General features: G+C 41.7%; 1 protein-coding gene across 1 annotated transcript; it reads right to left on the minus strand.

Moving 5' to 3' along the window:
- Window positions 1–261: 261 nt before the first annotated feature.
- On the minus strand, window positions 262–22665 carry LOC126262464 (putative beta-carotene-binding protein). Its single transcript, XM_049959120.1, has 6 exons — window positions 22511–22665; window positions 18633–18728; window positions 13548–13686; window positions 9892–10028; window positions 9468–9620; window positions 262–819 (listed from the first exon to the last, which is right to left on the minus strand). Exons 1-6 carry the CDS (start codon window positions 22641–22643, stop codon window positions 593–595), a joined length of 885 nt encoding a protein of 294 aa, XP_049815077.1. The 5' UTR covers window positions 22644–22665; the 3' UTR covers window positions 262–592.
- Between the last annotated feature and the right edge of the window lie 2189 nt (window positions 22666–24854).

A 24854-nucleotide genomic window follows, 5' to 3' on the forward strand; every position in this document is an offset into this window, starting at 1 on the left:
ATATAAAACAAAGTCATATGCAGTGCGACTGTATTGCCATTTCAATGTGGCGCATTAGTAGTTTTCGTCTCTTACCCCTCCTCGTGCTCAAAGAGCGTTGACGGCAATATGCAAAGAGGGTCAACGCTGTGACACTCGTGCCCCGGCCAAAATCTTGGCTACCCCTTCTGCATAACTTTTATATCATTGAAAACATGATACTGTATTATTTTTCTGTTGGAGGTAAGGACATTTAGGGTATGTAGTAAAACTCGGTTTCTGACGTTAAATCGTTTATTTAGTGGTGGCAACTAAAAATTACGCAGCTGAACTAGATACATTAGACACAAATGACAAAAGAATATGAATACACACTCATATAGCCACGGCATTGTCTTTGAAGTTGCACTCTATTACGAAACAGTATTCGGCGTAATGTTTTTTGTATAGAGTTTTTTGATTGTGATGTTGATGTGTTAGTTCGAAAGAATTGACGCTGTTTACAGCAACTTAGAGCACTCTCAATGAGTGGGTACTATCTGTCAGTCTGCCACGTGTGTAGCACTGCTGCCCGCCCGGCAGCTGTGGAGACGTGGTGGGTGGGGCACGGCGCCTACTTGTAGTAGCGGGGCACCAGCGGCAGTGGCAGCGACGGGAAGGCCCTGAATAGGCCTTCGACGGCGGGCGTGCGACCCGGGAAGAGCGCGTCGTAGGGCACCGTGCTGAAGACCGCCTGGGCACGCTGCAGCATTATGCCGGCCAGCCACTTCTCCAGGCTCGGGCGCAGCTCCTCAAGCACTGGTCCAGCCACGCTGTTGGCGAACGCATTAGCCGCTCTCTCTGTAAAAACACAACCATAATTATGTACTGAGGTGACAAAAGTCAAATGACAGCGATATACAGATATACAGATGGCGGCAGTATCGCATACACAAGGTATAAAAGGGCAGTACATTCTGTGAGCTGTCGTTTGTACGAGGTGCATTCAAGTTCTAAGGCCTCCGATTTTTTTTCTCTGGACTGGAAAGAGATAGAAACACGCGCATTGTTTTAAAATGAGGCCGCATTCATTGTCAATACGTCCAAGAGATGGCAGCACCGTACGGCAGATGGAATTTTACCGCCAGCGGCGAGAATGAGAACTGTTTTAAATACTTAAAATGGCGACGTTTTCCTTACTTGAACAGCATGCAATCATTCGTTTTCTGAATTTGCGTGGTGTGAAACCAATTGAAATTCATCGACAGTTGAAGGAGACATGTGGTGATGGAGTTATGGATGTGTCGAAAGTGCGTTCGTGGGTGCGACAGTTTAATGAAGGCAGAACATCGTGTGACAACAAACCGAAACAACCTCGGGCTCGCACAAGCCGGTCTGACGACATGATGGAGAAAGTGGAGGGAATTGTTTTGGGGGATCGCCGAATGACTGTTGAACAGATCGCCTCCAGAGTTGGCATTTCTGTGGGTTCTGTGCACACAATCCTGCATGACGACCTGAAAATGCGAAAAGTGTCATCCAGGTGGGTGCCACGAATGCTGACGGACGACCACACGGCTGCCCGTGTGGCATGTTGCCAAGCAATGTTGACGCGCAACGACAGCATGAATGGGACTTTCTTTTCGTTGGTTGTGTCAGTGGATGAGACGTGGATGCCATTTTTCAATCCAGAAACAAAGCGCCAGTCAGCTCAATGGAAGCACAAAGATTCACCGCCACCAAAAAAATTTCGGGTAACCGCCAGTGCTGAAAAAATGACGGTGTCCATGTTCTGGGACAGCGAGGGCGTAATCCTTACCCATTGCATTCCAAAGGGCACTACGGTAACAGGTGCATCCTACGAAAATGTTTTGAAGAACAAATTCCTTCCTGCACTGCAACAAAAACGTCCGGGAAGGGCTGCGCGTGTGCTGTTTCACCAAGACAACGCACCCGCACATCGAGCTAACTTTACGCAACAGTTTCTTCGTGATAACAACTTTGAAGTGATTGCTCATGCTCCCTACTCACCTGACCTGGCTCGTAGTGACTTTTGGCTTTTTCCAACAATGAAAGACACTCTCCGTGGCCGCACATTCACCAGTCGTGCTGCTATTGCCTCAGCGATTTTCCAGTGGTCAAAACAGACTCCTAAAGAAGCCTTCACAGCTGCCATGGAATCATGGCGTCAGCGTTGTGAAAAATGTCTACGTTTGCATGGCGATTACGTCGAGAAGTAACGCCAGTTTCATCAATTTCGGGTGAGTAGTTAATTAGAAAAAAAAATCGGAGGCCTTAGAACTTGAATGCACCTCGTACACAAGTGATTCATGTGGAAAAGTTTCCGACGTGATTATGGCTGCACGACGGGAATTAACAGACTTTGAACGTAGAATGGCAGTTGAAGCTAGATACGTGGGACTTCTATTTCGGAAATCGTTATGGAATCCAATATTCTTCGGTCTGTTTCAAAAGTGTGCCGAAATCACCACATTTCAGCAGGCATTACTCTCACCATGGGCATTACAGAGGCCAACAGCCTACACTTAACGGCCAGGCTCAGCTGCGTTTACACAGAGTTGTCAGTGCTAATAGACAAGCAAAAACCGCAGAAACCAATGTGGGACCTACTGCCAACATAGCATTTAGAACAGTGCAACAAAATTTGGAGTTAATGGGCTATGGCAGCAGACGACCAACGTAAGTGGCTTTGCTTACAGCACGACATCGCCTCGTGACCACATTGGTTGGACCTTGGACGACTGGAAAACTGTGACTTGAACAGACGAGTCCCGATTGCAGTTGGTATGACCTGATGGTGGGGTTCGAGTGTGGCACAGTTACTACAAAGCCATGGACCCAAGCTGGCAACAAGGCATTGTACAAGCTGGTGGTGGTTCCATGGAGGTGTGGGCTGTGTTTACATGGAATAAACTGGATCCTCTGGATGTTAAGATCTTGGTGACCATTTGCAGCCATTCATGGACTTCATATTCCCAAGTGACAACGGAGTTTTTTGGATGTCAACCTGCTGTTTTTGTGACTGGATGTCGGACAACCACCTGGTATCTACCAACTACAGCGCTGCAACGAGAGCTGGGTGAAGGCTTTACTAACCACTAACACCCTGGCTCCAGCACCCACGATAGAGGTGATACACCCATGACCTATAGAAGTAGGGTTAGAAGTGTTCCTGCCATGGAGGGCTACATCAAGGACGTTGTTGGTAGCCATAGTGAGTAGCATCAAGATCATATTGCTATGAGTGGACTGATTGTTTTTTCATCTCCCTTTGTGTTTCGTGTGCAAGAGTTACGACTAGGCGATGACACTGCCTTAGGAACTGGAAGGTGAAATTTGTTAAATGTGGGAAGCCACATATTTCCCAGTTTCTAGAGATACCAAGAAGGATTACGCTTTCATGCGCCCAGTATGGTGCGCCCAGCGTAAATTGCTTGACCACAATGCATCAGATCCAGAGTCAGCATCAGTTAAAAGTTACACATGTCGCAGGTATGGCCATTATATGAGACAGTATACCGAGTGAAAATGACTCATAATTATTTGTAAGGAGTAGAAGTAGTGTTTTAATATTGTAGCTGGCTATATTGTTGTTGTTGTTTCTGTTTTCCTATTGTATTTACGGATACAGAGACCACAATGTCAGAGTTAGGAACGCAGGAGAGAACCACACAGAAGATGGTGATCTTTGGTATTAGAGCTAGCTCAGTTGAAAGCCGATTATATGGAAATGCTTGATTGATGGGATTCTGTAACAGAGGATGGGGCCTCAACCAGCTTCATCGCTCCATTATTAGATTCTGTTACTGTTAGTTTGGTTATTTCCTTTTCAGATAAGGCAGTGGATGACGTGTTAGCGTTTGCAGATGACTATTGTCAGCTGCAAGGTTGGGTTTCAGGTTGGATGCACAGTTGTTACAGATATCCATGTTGCACTTAGTGGAGAAAGCAAAGACATGTCATGTGCGACGAACAATTAAGGAATGCGCTTCCATTTGAGCGGTCAGGATCCTCAGAGGACTTAGGTGGGACACAAAATTCAAAGAGGCATGATGACAAAAGTACAGGATAGAAAGAATGTCTCCTCTACCGATGTAAGGTGTTATCATATGGATGTTCAGGTGAAATTCAGAAGGAGTGTCGCCAACTGCATAGGGAAAATGTGGAGTCCTTGGGCACCAAGAGTGGGACTGCAAGTGTAAGAAGCAAACTGGAGAGGGAGACAGTGTGGGTAATTACGCATCAATGGGAGTTCCAAATCCGTCAGACAGTATTCTCAATAAGTTTAGATGATGCAAAGACGTATGCAGAGGCAGTGTGTTGCTTAACTGATGTAACAGGTGGTAAGAGCATAAGTTACTGTTAGACACAGGGGCTCATGTGTCTTTGGCGAGTATGGACCTTCTGGTGAAGAGTTAGTTGAACTACGTTTTATATATTATGTGGGGTAAGGGATGGTGATGTAGGATTATAGTGTGCCATGAGTTGGCACATTTTTGGTTCAAAGTGATCTGTGTTGTACACTAGCGCCACGCCGCAGTGGTGACGAAAAGCAAGCTCATCAGCATCACCGAGCAGTGTGAGATGGACAGAAGGAACTTCAAGTGAAGGAGTTGTCAGCTGGTTATCAGGCGGATTTGGGTACGTCAGCTGAACGAATGTGGGTTCTGCTGGTTAATACTGCTTCCTGTGGTTTGGAAAGGAAAGCTATTCAGTTTGTGCTCGCTGGTGACATTCCGATGATACATGCTTGTGGGACTGCATGAATGAGTGATGCAGTCGGACGCTGTGGGGAAACGATAAGTGAATTCTGTTAAATAGACTTTAGTACAAGAGAGCGTATCGTCCATTAGTTCTCTGTTTTATGGTGAGTAGAAGCCACCCTGCGTTTATGTACAGTGCATACAAGGGCACTTGACTAATGGAGCTTCAGTTACTAAGTATTGTGGTCTGTTGCTGTGATAAGAGGGTGTTATCAGTTGACGATTGAGGCCGCACAACAGTTGTGCTCTGTAGGCATGGGAACACCGTTTGTGCACTGTTACTCTACCTTGCATGGCCCCTGGAGTCGTATCAAGTTACAGTGAGCTCTTCTGACGTTTCAGTTTGTACTGTGCATGAGACTGTCTATGTGTGTGTGTGTTTTAGCCTAGTGTAAATGCAATATAGTAATAAAAGCTTAGACAAGTTTAGATTTTATTTGGAGCACACTCACTATCACTGTCGTTTAGTAGAGACTGACAGTCAAGTTCTGAGTTGGGTACCGGGGAAACCATGAAAAACTGGGCCAATTCCACGTGGGATATTAGCGTTTAACTTCGAGATAGCTAATATTAGAGGAAATGATAATATAATTACCGATACCTAGAGTATGTTTTTCGAAACAGACATGGGGAAATGGGAAATGCCACACACTATTAACCTGTTTCTCAGAGCTATTCAAAGGACCTGAACCCACTTCTGTGAGAGGGAGTGTGTGCCGACTCACCACATCTTTGGTGTGAAGCGATCTGTGCTGGACACTAGCGCCACACCAAGACAGTGACGAAAAATGCGTTGGCAGCGGCTTGGGAAGTAATCAGCACCTAGCAGTGTGAGAGCGATGGAAGGATTTCTAGTAAAGGAGTCATCAGATGGACCTGGCGGCTTATGAAGTAATCAGCACCTAGCAGTGTGAGAGCGATGGAAGGATTTCTAGCAAAGGAGTCATCAGATGGACCTGGGTATGCCAGCTGAGGGGAACTGTTGTGAGTTCTGCTGGATAATTCTGTTTACTTGGGTTTGGAAAGAAAAGCTGCCCAGTTTGTGCTCAGTGGCGACATACCGATGGTATATGTTTCTGGCACTACATGAAGGACTGAGTCGACTCAATTGAATGATGCAGTTGTGCCCTGTGGAATCGGTTCGTGAACTTTGTTAAGTAGACTTTAGTGCAGGAGAGCGTACCTTCCAATAGTTTCCTGTTTTATGCAGAGTGGCATCCACTGTGTGTTTACGTATGGTATTTACAGGGGTACGTGACTTCAAAAATGGTTGAAATGGCTCTGAGCACTATGGGACTTAACATCTGAGGTCATCAGTCCCCTAGAACTTAGAACTACTTAAACCTAACTAACCTAAGGACGTCACAAACATCCATGCCCGAGGCTGGATTCGAGCCTGCGACCGTAGCGGTCGCGTGGTCCCAGACTGAAGCGCCTAGAACCGCTCGGTCACACCGGCAGGCGGCACGTGACTAACGCAGCTTAAATTAATATGTACTGTGCTATGTTGCTGCGATAAGAGACAGTATGGTGACAGAGGCCGCGCAATTGTTGTGCTCTGCATGTGGGAGAACGCTCTTCATGCACCATCAGTGAATCTTGCATGGCTCTCGCGATTGATACACTGAGCTCGTTCGACGTTACAGTTTGTGTCTTCGTGGTATAGATTAAACCTTGAAAAGGAGACGTTACATACTTCCGATGTAATCTGTATAGGAGATAGTGTGTTTTCATTAAGTTATCGAGTGCTGTAACTGCGTTTTTCACTAACCTGGCCATCATTTTTCGAAGATTGTATTGACAATATATCAGGAAGAGATTTCTGGTAAAAGATGTAGCAACTTTCCGTTTTGTTAAAATGTCAGTTGGGTGAAAACAATGATAGTACTTAATTTTGAAAAATTCAAGGAACTGCACTACGCAAAACGAAGAAAACTATGATAATTGACTACAGGAAATAGGAAATAGGAGCCGGTCGTGTCATACAAAATACCTGAGATTAATAATGCATTAGAATATGGAGGCTAAGTCGTAGGCAGGCTCTTTTTTATTTGGCAGGTTACTGTCATATTGGAGTGTGGCTATGAATGAGATTTCTTTCAAAATACTTTCATGGCAATTTTCGAAATAGTGCTCAAAAGTTTGTAATTCCATCTAAATTCAGTCAAAATGTTTATAGAGGTTTTACAATGGAGAACAACGTGAAAAGTTATTATATCCTGGCAACAATGTGTAATGTCACACGAAAAATTGGATTAAAACTTTCCAAATAAGAGTAGCTGTTTAACAGGACAGTTAGTCATAACAGAGATCCTCTACTGGATACTCACCAAACTTATTTCAGTATTTGTGAGTCACTATGACTCATATTACCATGAAACCAAATACTCATAGCACTTTAATCTAGTAATGAACAAACATGCCCAATCCCACATGGCAACGTTCTGACAGGTCGATCGCAGCTTTCGGAAATTAATTCGAATTCAGTTCACTTGACAGAATAATAGACATCCCCTTGAAAGGGCACACTGGTTGGTTCTGATCGCGGTAGATGGTGTAGAACTGGTTCCTCGACAGACGGCGTAGTTCACGGTAGTGAAGTAGTGTTTATATGAAAGTCGGTTGTATGGAAACAGTGAACTAGGGTGGGTTGACATGAAGACATAACGGAATGCCTTAAAGAATCCATCGTATTTGGAGGTGCCAGTGATCACACTATGAATGAAGTTAAGCCATTTGTTGATTAGCAGTGAAGACAATCCAACATGCCTAAGAGGAATTTTGTACCACTCGCAGTCATGTCACAATCTCTGAGAACAGTTATCATAAAAAGATTATCGTAAAAATATCCTAAGCGGCAGTGAATTCAGTGTCAGTGAATTCAGGTCACTTCAACCAGTTCTCAAGCAATGAATATTTGGAGTCGGGTATATTGCGGGACGCCATTGTTCACAGCGGCACATTCAAGCACAAGTATTCGACGGGGCATAAATCTCGCTGAAACTGGACAGCAACTGACTAGGAACATGCAGTAAAATTGGAACGTGACACGATTTTGCCCTTTTTCAAATGATGCTCAGCATCGAATGCACCAACAGGCCAATTAAACATTTAACCCACACTATATGCAAGCCTTAGTTCATTGAACACTCAGACACTTCATCGATTCTCGGCAGGCCCTCTAAACTTCCATATACACTATATGATCAAAAGCATCCGGACACCCCCAAAAACATACGTTTTTCAAATTAGGTGATTTGTGCTACCACACACTGCCAGGTAGTCCATATCAACAACATCAGTAGTCATTAGACATCATGAGAGAGCAGAATGTGGCGCTCCGCGGAACTCATGGACTTCGACCGTGGTAAGGTGATACGGTGTCACTTGTGCCATACGTCTGTACGCGAGATTGCCACGCTCCTAAACATCCCTAGGTCCACTGTTTCCGATGTGATAGTGAAGTGGAAACGTGAAGGGACACGTACAGCACAAAAGCGTACAGACTGATTTTGTCTGTTGACTGACAGAGACCGCCGACAGTTGAAGAGGGTCGTAATGTGTAATAGGCAGACATCTATCCAAACCATCACACAGGATTTCCAAACTGCGTCAGGATCCACTGCAAGTACTATGATAGGCGGAAGGTGAGAAAACTTGGATTTCATGGTCGAGCGGCTGCTCATAAGCCACTCATAAGGCCGTTAAATGCCAATCGCCGCCTCTCTTGGTATAAGGAGCATAAACATTGGGCGACTGAACAGTGGAAAAACGTTATGTGGAGTGACGAATCACGGTATACAATGTGGCAATCCGATGGCAAAGTGTGGGTATGGCGAATGCCTGGTGAACGTCATCTGCCAGCGTGTATAGTGCCAACAGTAAAATTCGCATGCGGTGGTGTTATGATGTGGTCGTGTTTTTCATGGAAGGGGCTAGCACCCCTTATTGTTTTGCGTGGCACAATCACAGCACAGGGCCTACACTGATATTTCAAGCACCTTCTTGCTTCCCACTGTTGAAAAGCAATTCGGGGATGGCGATCGCATTTTTCAACACGATCGAGCACCTGTTCAAAATGCACTGCCTGAGACGGAATGGTTACACGATAATAACATCCCTGTAGTGTACTGGCCTGCACAGAGTCCTGACCTGAATCCTATAGAACACCTTTGGGATGTTTTGGAACGCCTACTTCGTGTCAGGCCTCACCAACTGACATCGATACCTCTCCTCAGAGCAGCACTCCGTGAGGAATGGGCTGCCATTCCCAGTAAAACATCCAGCACCTGACTGAACGTATGCCTGCGAGAGTGGAAGCTGTCATCAAGGCTAAAGGGTGGACCAACAACATACTGAATTCCAGCGTTACCGATGGAGGGCGCCAAACTTGTAAGTCTATTTTCAGCCAGGTGTTGGGATACTTTTGATCACATAGTGTATTTACCGCATAGGAACTGTCTGGGACTATTTGGAACAGCGAATTGGATGTTGCAGTAAGCATCTCTGCAGTTTGGCAGCTCTACCGAACGCAATCATCAATGAGTGTAGTCGGCTGGATATGCAAGCCTGAAGAAATTGTAGTTTCTCTTCCTTGGCGAATTGATGGCATTATCAAAGCAAGAGGCCACCTGGGAGTGGCCAAGAAGTTGCCCAATGTGCTTGTCGTCGACTTGGGAACTATAAGTAACGTGTAAGCAGTTTTTAAATCATGCAGGTTCTTACCGAGCGGCGGGAACTGGCCGAAGAGTCCGGCCACTTCGATGGAGAGGGTGCCGGGCTCGAGGTGCGCCTCGGATGAGCTGAGCTGCAGGTAGGTCTGTCCGTCAGGACCCACGGATGGCGCTCCGCGCAGAGTCAGGTCCAGCGTCGGTCGGACTGCAACGTGGGAAGTGGCGCTACACTCTCTTCACTATTCAGTACCCTTGCTGTAATTACCGTTACTACATTTTATGGGCTTCAAGGAAACGACATGTTCCGTCTTGAATATATGCCACAGAACAATATGGAGTGATAAGTGGTCCTTGCTATGTGACAGCAGCCGAATGAGAAATTAAAATTCTGAGGGACGTTCCCCTAGACCATTAAGGTGTGAAGATATTAGACATGTAATTGTATCTGAAGTAATGACCGTTCCTGCGTTACTTACCAATAGTGACCTTGAAGGGCCCACTTCCCCTCAGTGGGATTCCCATGATTTCAGCGTCTGTCGTCTGGACTCCAGTGCCTACGAGCTGGGAAGGGAACGTAGACTCGATACGGATGGTATTTGTCGTCAGATCCACACTGCAAACACACATTGTAATCGATTCAGTTAGCTCTTCCTTCCAGTGTGGTAGCAGTAAAAAAATCTAACAATTCGAACTGGAGTGTGCTAAAATAAAATTTAGTAGTAGATTTAGTTTTACAAAGCACTACATTACGTCGAGGAGACTACAGCATCATGCATATTATTTTGAGCCGTGGTCGCCTCGAATCGATCTTTCAACATCGAAGATATTTGCATAGGGCTCAATGCACTGTTCTGCGCTCACTGCGTGAAGGCAGTGAGGTGGTCGGGAGAAACTAAGGCGCCTGCCGCGACTGCGCAAGAGAGAGTATACGACCATCCAGCATTGTGTTCTGAGAGTCAGGACTCGAGTGGCTCGACACGATAACGCATGGGTGGCCACCGGTCGCTTAGTGTGGGGCAATATTTTGGCTGTGGAGTTCTGCGAACAAAATTTCCTGCTGAAGACGTCCCTGAGTGCCTTGGAGTCTGTCCTGTAGTTTGCATAAGAGCGCTGCTAAACCAGAGTGCAGGTGAACAGCACTACGGTCGCTCCTTCTTTAAAGCTCATAAAGATGTAGGCCGATGATTCGTAGTTAACTGATAGTCGTTGTCGCATTATCATGACATAACTACTGCCGTTAGTGATTAAAATTCTTCTGGGTATTATACCAAGTCATTGCTAAAAACTAACAACAATAATAAACAGGACCCTGAGGAAGGCCGTTGCAATTCGGCCGAAACGTCGGTTTTAGTTTATTATTGTTGTTAGTTTTTAGCAATGAGTCGGCATAATACCTAATTCTTTGATGAATTTTGCACAGTATACAAACCATACTTACAGGTGTATGGAACTCTAGAATTTTCCAAATCTATTAAAAACTGTGGTAAAAATTGAGATAATTAACTAAAAAAATCGGTATTTTTCTAAACATAAAGCTTAAAACGTAACAACTCATTCATGTTTTCATAAATTAAATAGATTCTAGAGCTTCAGACACCTGTAAGTATGGTTTGTATGCTGTGCAAAATTAATCGAACAGTCTCCCTTACTTACGAAGAAAAGTGTACCTATAGCAACAAAGGCAGCCAATAGTAAGTGAAAAAATGATGAAATTTCACAAGTAAAAAAATTATTTTGTTATGTTTTTGAACTTCCCCTGCTACGAGTGTGAATCTTGAATCCTTTCTGGTCATGCTGACAAAGTTTTATGAACTTACTTGTAAAAGTATAGACAGTGGAAATTAAAACGTCCTGTGGTGCCTCTCCTGCTCCAAGTCGGCTCGTTTGACGTCCTACCCCCCTTAAAAAGTTCTTAATTTTTTTTAAATATTAAAATACTTATAAAATTACAAAAGAACGTATTGTATATTAACTGTACTATCTATTGACTATATAGTCACATTAGTTATTTCAAGTGTAATGTGGGAAATACATCTCCATTGGATAAGACTACAGATTACTTGCATGTCTAGGTGGTGAAGAATACAGAAACAATGCGTGAAGTACATGTCATAATGTATATTGGTAACAAAGGGAACTACTAAAATATTGCATTCTAAAAGTATCATACAAATCACTGAACTATAGGCCAACACCAATATAGCTTACCGACTAGGTGATAACGTAACGTGGTACTCGAAGTCTTGCATCTAGTGCAAGATTAGAAATTAGTCAACAAATAAGTGAATACAAATAATTTTTAATATCGTGATAAAACTACAGTATTAAAGTAACTGCGATTACATTCTATACAGATGTCGCAAAACACCATGAAAGATCATGTTAGCTCGAGGTCTTGCGGCCCTTGTTACCTACATGCTTGTACCTCATGCATTACGTTTGTAATCTTATCACCAACACTTTGAGCGACCACATGTAAGCTTATTCACAGACGATGTATTTTCCACATTGTACTTGCCTTATATCTACTTGACTATATATGCAGTAGGTAGTACAATTGATACACGTTTTAGAATTTTGAAAGAAATTTTATTTAAATAATGTTTAAGAATTTTTTATGAAAAAATTAAAAAAGGAATTTTGTTATTCCAATATACTCTTGTCTGCACTACTTGTGCTATGTAATTACACACTGAAATGTATAAACGGCATTCTTTGTTCGACTCCTTGGATGTAACTCTTACCTTATGCTTAAAATTTATGATTGTATTTCTATATGTTTACGCGTACAGTGCCACCTGCTGGTAGTTCGTTACATCTTTGCTTTGACTTGTAATCCTCAGTCTGCTTTCATCTGTTGTGTGAACAAGAGCTTGTGCCTTTGGTGCGATATGCTTGATATTTTATGTAAATCACTTCACTGTTCCTGAAATGACGTGCGTTGGCACCACTTTTCACGACTTGTAACGACTTGTCACGATATGTTATACGTATGATGGAGATGTGCTGAGATACGTTTGCGTAAGGTATTTTGTGTATATCCATTTTGTGACAATATGTATCCCACCTAATTGTATCTGACCTGCTTATGATTGTAATTTGGGACCTATGTGTTTTACAGATCTGATGATGAGAACCTAGATTTACTGAAACCGTTTTTTTTTAAATAACTATAAACACTATAATCAGCTATCTTGGCTATTGACATTTTTAATTCTGTCTTTCACGTCACTGTAGATCGTCGTCACATTTGAACTATATCAAACATATGTAATTCATCCGCAGAACTGTTCAAGTGCCGGCCAGTGTGACCGAGCGGTTCTAGGCGCTTCAGTCTGGAACCGCGCGACCGCTACGGTCGCAGGTTCAAATACTGCCTCGGGCATGGATGTGTATGATGTCCTTAGGTTAGTTAGGTTTAAGTAGTTCCAAGTTCTAGGGGACTGATGACCTCCGATGTTAAGTCCCATAGTGATCGGAGCCATTTGAACCATTTGTTCAAGTTCTGAATCGTTTGTAGCAACCTGATGAAGGCTTTGTGGAGCACGAATGTATGACACTAAACTCCGTAACTGCAGACAGCCCATACAGCTTCAAATTTTATATGCTTACAGCTTCTCAGAGAGAAAGAAGAGAGAATGAGCAATTTAGCATTTTTATACTCACTGTAGTTCATAGGTGATTATTGGTGAGTGCAAGCTTCTGCATACATAGTAACGGATCCAACAAGTATCCCATTAAGAAATAGAATAAATAAAGGAAATTCGCAACTTAATAAAGTTTATTCGATGTTATTTTAATTGAATAAGAGCTCTCTGCTTGGAACGCATCTGCGTTGGAAACACAATTTTGAAGGCTACGTATAGCGCCGCCACCTAGCGGAACTCCATGAAACTATAGAAGCCGAGGAGGGAATATTCCATGGTGTCTCTTAACAAATTCTTAATTTTTTCGACCGAAACTGGCCGAGATAAAATGTGTTGCATTATTTATCGAACTCCCTTCGTACGTTCAAAATCGAGTGATGTACTCAGTTATCAAGAATTACGGTAACAGTGTGTGGAGTTCGTGCCGCAATCGCACAGGAATGCTTCGTGAGAGTAAGATATGCTGAGGGTTGGTGTCTACTTACTGCATGTCTTTGACGATGACACTGGAGAGTCCACTGAGGGAAACATCGTCGAACTGCGTCTTGAGGCTGGGGGAGCTGTGGATGAGGCTGGGCAGGTCCCGCAGCGGCTCTATGGGTTCAGCGCCGATGTTGGGCAGACCTGCAAAGCAAGAGGATTGGACGGCTACTACAGTTTTCAGGTGCTGGGTCGACCAGAAGGCGCGCATTACAACTTAGCAGCAGTCTAGAGCAACGCTTTTTTTTTTTTTTTTACTTCGGTATATTATTGTCCACTCAGTCATTAACCACAACGTTGAGATGCTGCAGCTCTCTCTTGCATCGTCATCGATCTGACATGTATAGACCTGTCCTCGGCATTCTTTCCTTCCATCACCTCTACAACTAGAATTTTTTGCAACGACTTAAGGCCCATTCATTCTGTCTATTCGACTCATCATGTTTTTTTAGGTATGCTTTTTATAGTACATTACTTACTGGAACAATCTTCAGTAGCCTACAGGTCAGTACACTTGAAGGGCTTCTAATCGTTCCATTTCTGTCTTCCCTATTGTCCCCGTTTCGTACTAATACAGAGAACAGAGATACGCTCCAAATATTTTCTTCCATGTACATTTATATTTTGGGATGTTAGCAGGTGTTTGTTTTATAGAAGCTCCATTGGGCAGTGCAGTCTTTGCTGCTGTGCCCTCCTCTCATCTTCCTTCTTTATCTATTATTCGAATCTACTTTCAAGACATAAAAAATCATCCACGTCTTCATTAAACACACGTCTCATCTCGTATGTAGTTTCGGTGACCATTGCTATGTCATCCGCTAATAGTACCATGATGATTTTTTGTCCTTGACAAACTTCTCACATCTGGACGTACTACATTATTTCAACATACAAATATGTGGCTATAAAAACGTATACCATACAAAGTAGTTATTTTCCCTCTTTAGTCTCTAGCGACCCTTTGTATTATCAACGCACACTGTCTGATCGAAGTATTCGGACACCCTGTGTAATACGGAACTGATCGCCACATGTCACAAGACGCTGACCAGCCTCTATAAAGACGCGGGGAGCATTGTGCTGTCAACAGAGGAGCAGTAGCAGCAGATTGCGTAGCTTTGGACATCTCAGTGATTTTGAACGTGAATTATTCATTGGATAGCACCTGAGTAAAAAATCAATCAGGGACATTTCAACCCTTCTACAGGGCCCAAGCCGACTGTTGGTGATGTGACTGTGAAATGGAACCGAGACCATGCAGACTTCGTGTACTGAAGAACAGGGACGATCGAACATTGCGGAGGGTACATATAAAAATATCGCAAGGAATCACTGAATCACTCGTGAGTTCAAAAGTGCCACGAGCAGTCAAGCTAGCACAATAAGTGTGCAATGGTTGAGCAGCTCCTCATAAGGCACATATTTCTGTATTCAATGTTAAGCGACACATGAGGTGAGGTGGAGGGCAGTGACTGGAAAGGAGTGATTTGGAGTGATCCGTTATGCTATACTTTGTGACAATATGATGGAAGGATTTTGGATTTGGAGAATACCTCCAGAAAGTTACCTGTCGTCACTCGTAGTGCTAACAGTAAAGTAGTAGTGTCAACAGTGAAGTGAGGAGGAGATGGTGTTACGGTATGTGGGTGTTTTCCGTGGTTAGGTTGTGGCTGCCTTGTTGCACTTAACGCCAAACGCGGAAGGATATGAACACATGTTGCGGTGTAAAGTGGAAGAACAATTGGGAGACGATGACTGTTCAGTGCAGCCTGTCACAAAGCAGCATCTGTGAGGCAATTATTTATGGTTAATAACATTTATGAAACGCCAAGAGTCCCAATCTGAATCTAATACAACACATTTGGATTGAGTTACAACGTCGACTTCACTCTAGACTTCGGCGGCCAACATCTGTACATTCTCTGGCTTCGGCTGTTGATGAAGAAAGTTCTGTCACCCTTCAACGGACATTCAGACATCTCGCTGAAAAAGACCCCAGTAGAGGTCAAGCCGGCGTAAACTAGAAGGGTGAAGACATCCCATTAATGTCTACTAATGGGTGTCTGGATATCTTTGATCAATTAGTATATATGTTACATACATTTAACTCTATTCATTCTTGGTTCCAGCAATATGTTGTTATTCTTAGGACTTGTATGTCTATCTTCATAATTGTCTTATCATATCTTGGTTTTCCTGAAGTCGAGACGAGTTGGGAACAGGGATATTATACATATCTTTTCAAGCTCTCAACGATACTATATAGCCAGTACCTTTTCATGTTACATTTGAAGAGACATTGCAAAGAAAACAAATAATGTTATTTTTTCAAGAGAGAAATCCAAAACCTAAAAGAGGGACGTAGTTGTAGACAAAAGGAAAAGTAAAGCAAAAGAAAATTAATCCAACCACAATAATCACGAACTAAAAAAAGTCAATATGATTTTCACATACAAGAATTAGTTACTGGAAGTGAGAGAACATCAGCATACAGAGAAGATCACTGGGAAGGTTTAAAAACCATCTGAAAAGATGATATTCATTCCCTGATACACTGCTGCTCTAAGCAGGATTTTGAGCTTCCTAGCGCTGGAAAATTCTTAAGTAAAGGTCCCGTGAACATGAAAGATGGTTTGAATACCACAGCGCTTTACTAGGCTAGTTGTGTCCGGATGTCCCATGACATCTCCCTAATTCCACCGATGGAAACTTCACTTTTTTTAAAAAAAATATGGGGTGTGGCTGATAGACACGCTGAGATATCATGCCGGCTCGTCTGAGCCTCTGAAATTGTTTTATGTTGGTTTATGAGTACGATGGTGACGTAATAGAAGCTCCTATGTCTTTAAATAGGTGGATTTTAGTGTCATATAGTCATTATATAAGTACCAGACTATGAACCCAGAGGCCCTGGGTCAGTCAGCCCTTCCACTGTATGAATGACTGGTATATGTGAAAAACGCCTAGTTTCTCTGTGCTTAAAAGTTCACCGATTAGCAAAAGCTGTACGACTCCATCCTCAGGAAACTAGTAGAGGTGCACGGTGTAATCGATATCCACAAAATAGACTTCTTCAGTTTATCAGAACCTAAACATACACGTTCATAGGATTCTTATTTGTAATACATGCAAACGCTCCAGAAGGATTTAGATTGTGTTGGTTGACAATCATGCTTTAATAATATGTGAAGGTTCGCGTAATTTTTGTAACTGAATTGTTTTACTTTGTGTTTTTCAACTTTCTGAAGACAAACAACAGACTTACTGAAACAGAAGTTCACTTCACCCATCCGATGTTTGACAAGATAAATATTCGCCAAAAGCGGATCATTAATTTTGACGGAGATTCACCAATAGGTCCAACAATAACTTCATATGTGTCTCAGAAGTACACGGATACCCAACAGTAAGTGAGGTATGACTACATGACCAAACCTCAACTAAGGGTCGTAATACCATGAAGGAACAGTGTTGCTTAAATGGCACGGCCATTTATGTTCAGCTTCTGACAAAGCAAATGTCAAACTTCGTTTCTACTATTTCACTAGCCGCCTTAAGGTGTATGGCGAATGGATTACATAGACGTGTTGGAATATTTGCAATACTTTATATGGAGAAGAATATGTCCTGTTACATTATTCGTTTTTGTGGAACCTAGTTTAGAGTGTATCCGTGGTTACGGGCATGTCTGCGCAAACGCGTATATCATAGGTGTTCGAGTTTTGCTCAGATAACTTCACGGTGTTAGATAAATATTGAATCACCAGTATTGGCATCTGATCATCGAAAGACGTAGTTTCTGTTTCGCTGTGATTAATTTATGGTCATAGAAAAATTGTGTATATACGAGGCGTGTTTTTTAAGTAAGTACCGTTTTGAAATTAAAAAAAGACGTGCTAAGATATCTCAACAATTTTATTTTTACAAGAAAGCCTGTACCTTAATCTACGCACTGATGCCATTACAGTCTGATTCGTCATTGTTTATGTTGCGTACTGAGTGTTTAAGGTGCCTCCGATAATCGTGAGTCCCGCCGACTGTGAAGTACGGGCTGTTATAAGATTTTTTAGTGCTAAAGGCCTAAAAGCGATAGATATTCATCGTGAGATCTGTGCAGTTTACGGAGAAAACATTATGAGTGATGGAATGGTAAGAAAGTGGGTGAGAGCATTTAAAGATGGCCGCACAAATGTGCATGATGAACAACGGAGTGGGCATCCTTCAGTCATTAATGAAAGTTTGGTGCAGGAAGTGGACAATAAGGTGAGAGAAAACAGATGCTTTACGATTTACTCCTTGCGGGATGACTTTCCTAATGTTTCTCGTAGTGAAGAAAGACCTGGGCGGTCAGCGTCTTCAAGACGATGACGAAGTCAAAACAGTGGTGATGCAGTGGTTAACAAGTCAGGTGGCAGACTTCTATGAGGAGGGTATTCAGAAACTGGTACAACGTTATGACAAGTGCCTCAATATTGACGGAAATTATGTAGAAAAGTAGATTAAGGTACAGGCTTTCATGTAAAAATAAAATTATTGAGATATCTTAGCAAGTCTTTTTTTAATTTCAAAACGGTACTTACTTAAAAAACACGCCTCGCATTTTGAGATAACAAAGGATCTAATCTTCAAAAGCTCATGGTACTACACTTAGAATTGTGCTGGCCATTCTCAACAAACATATGGATACGTGGTGATATGTCTCTCAAGAGGAATTAAAATTGATAGGATCATCTTGTCACCATAGAGTCACCTGTTAATATAATCTAGTAGTATGTGTACCATTGGAAGTGCCTACTTTTATTTTCTAGAACGCGACCAATCTGTCGGTTTGCTAAGACAAGTGTCCATTGTACAGTAACTACTGCAGCTGGGCAACTTCAGCATACAGTCAGTGAGGTCGCTGTAAACGACAGTGTGTAAGAAAGTTAAAGAGCTGACAGGAAACGTAAATCATGAAGCATACAGAAACAATGCTTAATCTGATATTTAGGCATAAAGCTTTGTAAAAGTATGATTTGAGTGGTAAAATCCATAAAGTCTGACTCTATAGAAAAACAAGAGGAAAGTGTAGAGTGGCGTCGTGCACTCACCATTGGCCAGTTGTGGAATCAGATGTTGCAGGTTGGCGCGCACGCACTCCTGGAAGTCGGGTGTCCCAGCATTGCACGGGTGATGGCCGGCCAACACTGCAAACAGAGCATTGCAAAACTATGACATTCATGAATTATTTAAATATTAATCATTATCATCAGTTCTTGTGCAGTAAGGTGAAACGCAATCCAGGTAAGACTGTAAGAAGCTGAGAGTTTATCATATGGAAACGCAAATCGAAAATGTAGAACATTAAAGAATGTCACTGAAAGAAGTATTTATCAGCAGCAAAGTCAGTGCAATCAAAAGATATGGCCATTTATATCACATACTTAGATAGTTGCAAACTCATTCATCAAAAACTGTAGGGTACTTCCCTTTGACCTAGAAACATGAAATTTGGCAAGCAGCAAGCTTTCACAGTGAAAGTAAAGGCAAAAACCGAAACTTCTTAATTTGTAATTACATCACACGAAAAATAATTTTTTGTCATTCGTTATCCGACTGTCTGTCTCTCCGTTTGTTAAGACCTCTTCTTCTCAATAACGGGTAGATGTATTAAGTTGAAATTTACGCCACCTACTAAGGTCTATGGTCCCTTCGCGGTGTAAAAAATTTAAGCTTATAAGCCAATGCAAACAAAATATACAGCTGTTTGTGTCATACATATTTTGATACTTGTAAACTCATTCATTAGAACTTATCGGGTTAACCTGAAATCATCAAATTTGGCAATAAGCAAGGTTTCAAAGTACAAGTAAAGGAAAAAATCCAAAAATTGTTAATTTTTAATTATATCACTCGAAAGAAATATTTCTTTTGTCATTTGTTATCCGACTTCAAACTTAAAATATTCTCGAAAGTACTGGAATTCCCGGGACCGATATCTTGCCTGTATCAATGTTGTTAACAGGCAACAGTCACCGAGATTCTCGTCTCCCGATATGGATGAACAGCCATACACAGCCTCAGAGCACGAGTCCTACTAGCACCGGGTCAGTTTTTAAAAATTTAACAGTACTGTCTTCTTAACGCTTAGCTGTGGTAAATGGGGTATGGGGGGGGGGGTCATTAAACACACGCAAATTGTACGTAATAAAATATGTTTGGGTAATTTGCGAATGGAATAATGAGCTGTCCAGCTTCAAGTCTGAAATGATTGTATCTACGTATGTCAAATTTAAAAAAGAACGCCATATCGACTTGGCGGACCACGTATTGAAAGCGCGCCAGAAGTTACATACGCGAAGGTAACTGCTGAAAATCTGTTAGTTAACGGCTGTTGGGGTCAGGAAGCACAGTATTCTGAATTACGGAAAGAGTATTGAAGTATATGTGCTGCTAAAAAGAAAAATGTGAAACACAATTTCGACAGAAACTTTTCAATCTAACCTGCTAGGCAGTGTGATAGGGTTCAAAGTAAGTGAGTTGACGGCTTGCAGGCTTCACCTAAATAATAAAAATATGATTTATTAACTATTTTTGGAGGCTTACGAAGGACAAATAGTGAAACGTTAGCAGTTCTTTATTATAATTCGACAACACTGGGGAACTGTCAAGGTTGGCAGCTCCCATCCAACCCTGCTGACTAAGAAATGAAACCCGAGTTACTTACTTACTGGGTTATTATTACCGGTGTCTGCGATTAAAGTAGTATTATAATTCTACAACACTGGGGAGCTGTCGAGCTTGGCAGATCCAATCTGCCCTGCCGAAAAAGATATCAATGTCATTCTCTTACTTACATATTTGGGGTCTTATTATCGGTGGCTGCGATCAAAGAGAGTCTTTTTGCAATCGTATTTTTTTCCAAGAAATGCAGCTACCGGTAGAATGCGCATGCTTCCCAATGAGGTGACATATGAGGCCTAAAATCTCCAATAACTTTCTACATAAGATGAACATTTTCGTGTTCTCTTTAACACTATGGCTTAGGAGGGGTAAACTGTATCAGTGGGAAAGACTTCGCTTTTATTTTCCCGTTGCTCGATATCTTCATTTTAAATTGCAGAATAACGTATTTGAATCGTCACCATAAGGTTTCTATTGCTCATCTACTGATTTCAAAATATATTTTGACTGAGGATGTTGAACGAAAACGCAGCAATCCGTGAGAGTTGTGTATTTATTTTCAGACTATTGGATCAGTTGTAAGACTCAGATATCTGACTGGTCCTGTCTTCACTGTATTTTCCAATTAGAATATTGATGGAGTTCCTACACAGTGTTTCTTATTAGAAGGCAGGTCATGCGAACTGCCGATGCACCTCTTAAATTTGCTTTTATCATGCTTGTCGGAGACTAATTACATGGCTTTCTGGACCCTTAACAGATTCATTACGTTGCTACCTGGCAGAAGTGAAAGGTAAGTATTGGTAAGTACTGACGGACATCGGTTAGTGCTCAGTTCACGTAAACCGTGTCAGCACTTTCGAAACTGGCACGTAAAAGCATTTCATTGTCGGAGTGAATGGTTAGAATGTTTGGTATCTTACAAAGGTCTATGTTTATATGCTACATGGCTACACAGAAATACTAACTTCGATGTGAAGAAAGCCTGAACATTGTGGCGGTAAGCGCTAATGAAGATACTTCTGTAATTAGCAGCTGTAATTAGCATTTACTGGGTATTGTTAACTATCCATGTAAGATAGCCTATTCGGAGATAAGCGCTGAATGTGCTGAAAATTACGCCTTCGTAACTTGATCGAAGCATTTATTTAGATGTAAAATGGTTTCTTAGTCTTTCTGAGACTTCTCCGGTAACATATAAAAGCTATTGTGCAATAAAGGGAGCAAAGAAGAAATAAAATAACGAGGATAAGAATGCAAAGATATAAATGAGAATACATACGACATAAAAATGAACATTGACGCTTTGTGGAGGTCAAAACTGAAATGAGTAACATTGCTCTAATGGCTCCAGTCAAAGGCACTGCATTAGTATGGCGCAGGATACGTTTCAAGAATTAGTGAAACCTGACGCTATACGCAGAAAGTTGATTTGCTGACGCTGAATTCTAATGAAACATCGCTACGAAAAAGTGGCAGCTACTGTCACAAATCATTCGACTTTAACGAGACCACCTAGCTGATGATACGAATACTCTTCATTGAAGATTTTGTGACCTATTAAAACTCATAAAATACATTAACAATCGAAAGACCTCGCTGTTAACAGACAAGCAGAATGTGGGTAGTTTTTTCCGGTCTATTTTTCTGTTGTTTGGAATGACGATCACTTTTGAGTAACAGGAGACAAAAATGAAATCATGAAATCCAACTCAAAAACGAAATTACGTCTTTGATACCGCAGCGCCATTGATACAAACAAGTTCACAGTCAACCAAAGTTACAGACTCGGATACTGACCGAAATCTTGCAGACGACTTTTCAAGCAAGTATTGATGATAATAACTTATGCAGAGAATTTGTTCTGTCGCAAAAATAATAATAATCGATTGATGAGAACAATATCGGAGGAAGACTGAAAGAAATCAAGAAAAGGATATGAAGTCTCTAAATCTTGATTACCCTTCTCAGTTAGGGTGTTAGGCAAAAAAAACTGCTCACTAATTACTTAGGAACATAATATGTCTAGCAGCGACGAACTGCAAAAATTAAAACTTCGTAAAGGCGTTAAGAATTTATCGCACAACGGACAGCTTTGGTTTAGAAATTGGAGCTATATCTGTGGTTGTCATTATATAATTGGATATGTAGGGCTATACTTGATATACCTTCTACAGCGTGCCATATGTCAAGCTCACGACGCGTGGCTTGCTTACTTGAGTTTACTGTTGTATCTCGGGGCGTATTACACATCGCATTGATCTGTTGTCCATTGTACTAATTATGAGAAAATTTCGACACTCACCGTGGCTGACAGAAAATACTGCAATGATAGCCAACAGCTCAATTCCAAGTGAGTTCATGGTGCTGAACGTGCCGGTCGTGTGTATCTCGGAGGATCGGAAGACACTGTAACGAAGACGACGTCCGGCGGCCATATATACCCCCGTGGAAGGCCGAGCCAAATTGGCGAATGGCAGCAGGCGTTGCGCCGCGTTACGTACGCTACCATTTCGTCGTCCATTGAAAAAGCAGCGCCCCCACCTTTTCGGCTGTCAAGAACGCCTGGACCCGTAGAGGCACTGGTTGACCGCCTCCTCCCCCCCCCCCCCCCCCCCCCTCGCCCAAACCGCTGTAGCCTCGCTAGCTGCCACGCAACCCAACACCTATATGTGTCGCCAAGTGGCTGCCCCCGAGTTATGCCTACAGTATGGATTTCACACATGGCTTCTGTTGTGACCTACTTCACGTACTGGACGCTAGCTTTATGGCAGCCGCCCCTGTGCTATTCTTGAGTCACTATTCAGAATCTATAAATTTTTCAGGAGAGAGTACTTGTACACCTGCGTCCATTAATCGTTGTGATTCACTACTAAAATTGGTCATTTCTGATGGCTATGATCTTGTACTTGCTAAGTGTACGTAGCGCCGCAGAAACAAAAAACTAGCGAATGTAAGACTGAAGCTATCTGCTGAAAAGCTTGAGTTCCGTATCGAATATTAGTACCATTTCAACACATATTTAAATTCGTGAAATTACATCTTTTTCGCATTCAAACCTATTGTGTCATTATCTATAAGCAACAGTTTGCTTTTCACTGATTGTTCCAATCGATAGAACTAAAAAGAGATCGACTTTTCAAAAGGCTATAAACAAGCTAAGTTCTGTGCAATATGAAACAGGATTTCTGAAACAATACATCAGAAACAGATTTCTATTTATTTTTGGAAGAAATATGATTCTTAAATATCTGGATTACATCAAATGAATGTTCATGGAAAAGCATTTTGCCGAAATTAACGCTCCGTGCATGTCCCAGGCTTAGGCTCACATGGAATTTAGTGACGTCAGTGGTGTTAGCGTTCTTGTAAGTAGTACTAATTAGTATACTGTGACCTCTATGTGGCAAAATTTAAATACTGTGAAATTCGTAATGCTGTAACAATTGATTTTATTTTAATACTGTAATATCTGTAGTCTTTACTTTATGTACACTGTACTTCCACACTATTCAAAATAAAACGTCAAAACAAATTTTATTCTTTTAATTATCAAGTTGTTAAAAGAATAAAGCCCGAATATTTACCAATATCTTGTTTTGTGCATTTAAAAATTGTTTTTTAGAAGGCTTCTAACAATTTGAGAACATATGACATACCCCCGCTTAAAATATTTAGTACATTGTTGAATAATCTGGTTCACTGTGCAGGTAAGCTCTGTATTATTATTCATGTAAAATTTTGTTTTTGTAACTTTATTACTGGATGGGATAATTATACCTAATTACACAAAAACGTTTATTACCGGAGACTCAAAATAAAGATTTGCATGTCATTTTCTTCTCAAACAGAACATATCAAAACATTCAAGCTCCATATCTTGTTGATTCTGAGTTTCCTTTTCGTCTTCTTTAGGCTTCTTCCTTTTCCTTGTTATTTTAGCATTCTTTGTCGTGCTTCAAGCAGTTTCTTCAACTTCAGCAACACGTTGCTCGTTCACTCGTAGAAACCCATTTTTAATGTTATCCCCCTCCCCCCCCCCCCAGTTTTAATGCCTGGTCTGCTCATCATTTTTAATCTGCTTGTTACTTCGTCGTTAAAACATATTACGGCATCCATCACACTACTCTAAAGGCTGACATACCAACAAAAACAGATTTCAGCAAGCGCTCCCAAATGAAACTATTGAAAATTTAATTTTGATTCTACGCTTTGTCATGTAAATATTTTCCCAGGAGTTTAGAATCTGAAAGATTTCTACTTACTGGCTTTATTTCTACCATAACTCTCATCATGAAATATTTACTTTTAGGCAAAGGACACGCTATGGATGCTCATCAGTACACATTCTGTGAAACAAAGTTGTCTAAATAGCTTTTCTCATATCACTGATATGTTATCCTGATGGCTAGACCACAATATTCTGTGAGGTTTTCTATTTCTGTTTTGGTGAGTCTGCCTTGTCCACCAACTGCTTTCCCTTAAGAGTGCGTTTCTCCCGTCATGTCAGAGTTTCCTAATCCTTGCCCCCATTTTTTATGCACATGTAATACTCAATCATTTTTTTAATTTTCTGTTTCACCTTAATTGCTTAGCAACCCGACACTACTGAAGCCTTTAAGTTACCAAGGTACTGAGTGTATTCCACA

The sequence above is a fragment of the Schistocerca nitens genome, chromosome 6, assembly GCF_023898315.1.
Source record: "Schistocerca nitens isolate TAMUIC-IGC-003100 chromosome 6, iqSchNite1.1, whole genome shotgun sequence".
NCBI classification, from domain to species: Eukaryota; Metazoa; Arthropoda; class Insecta; order Orthoptera; family Acrididae; genus Schistocerca; species Schistocerca nitens.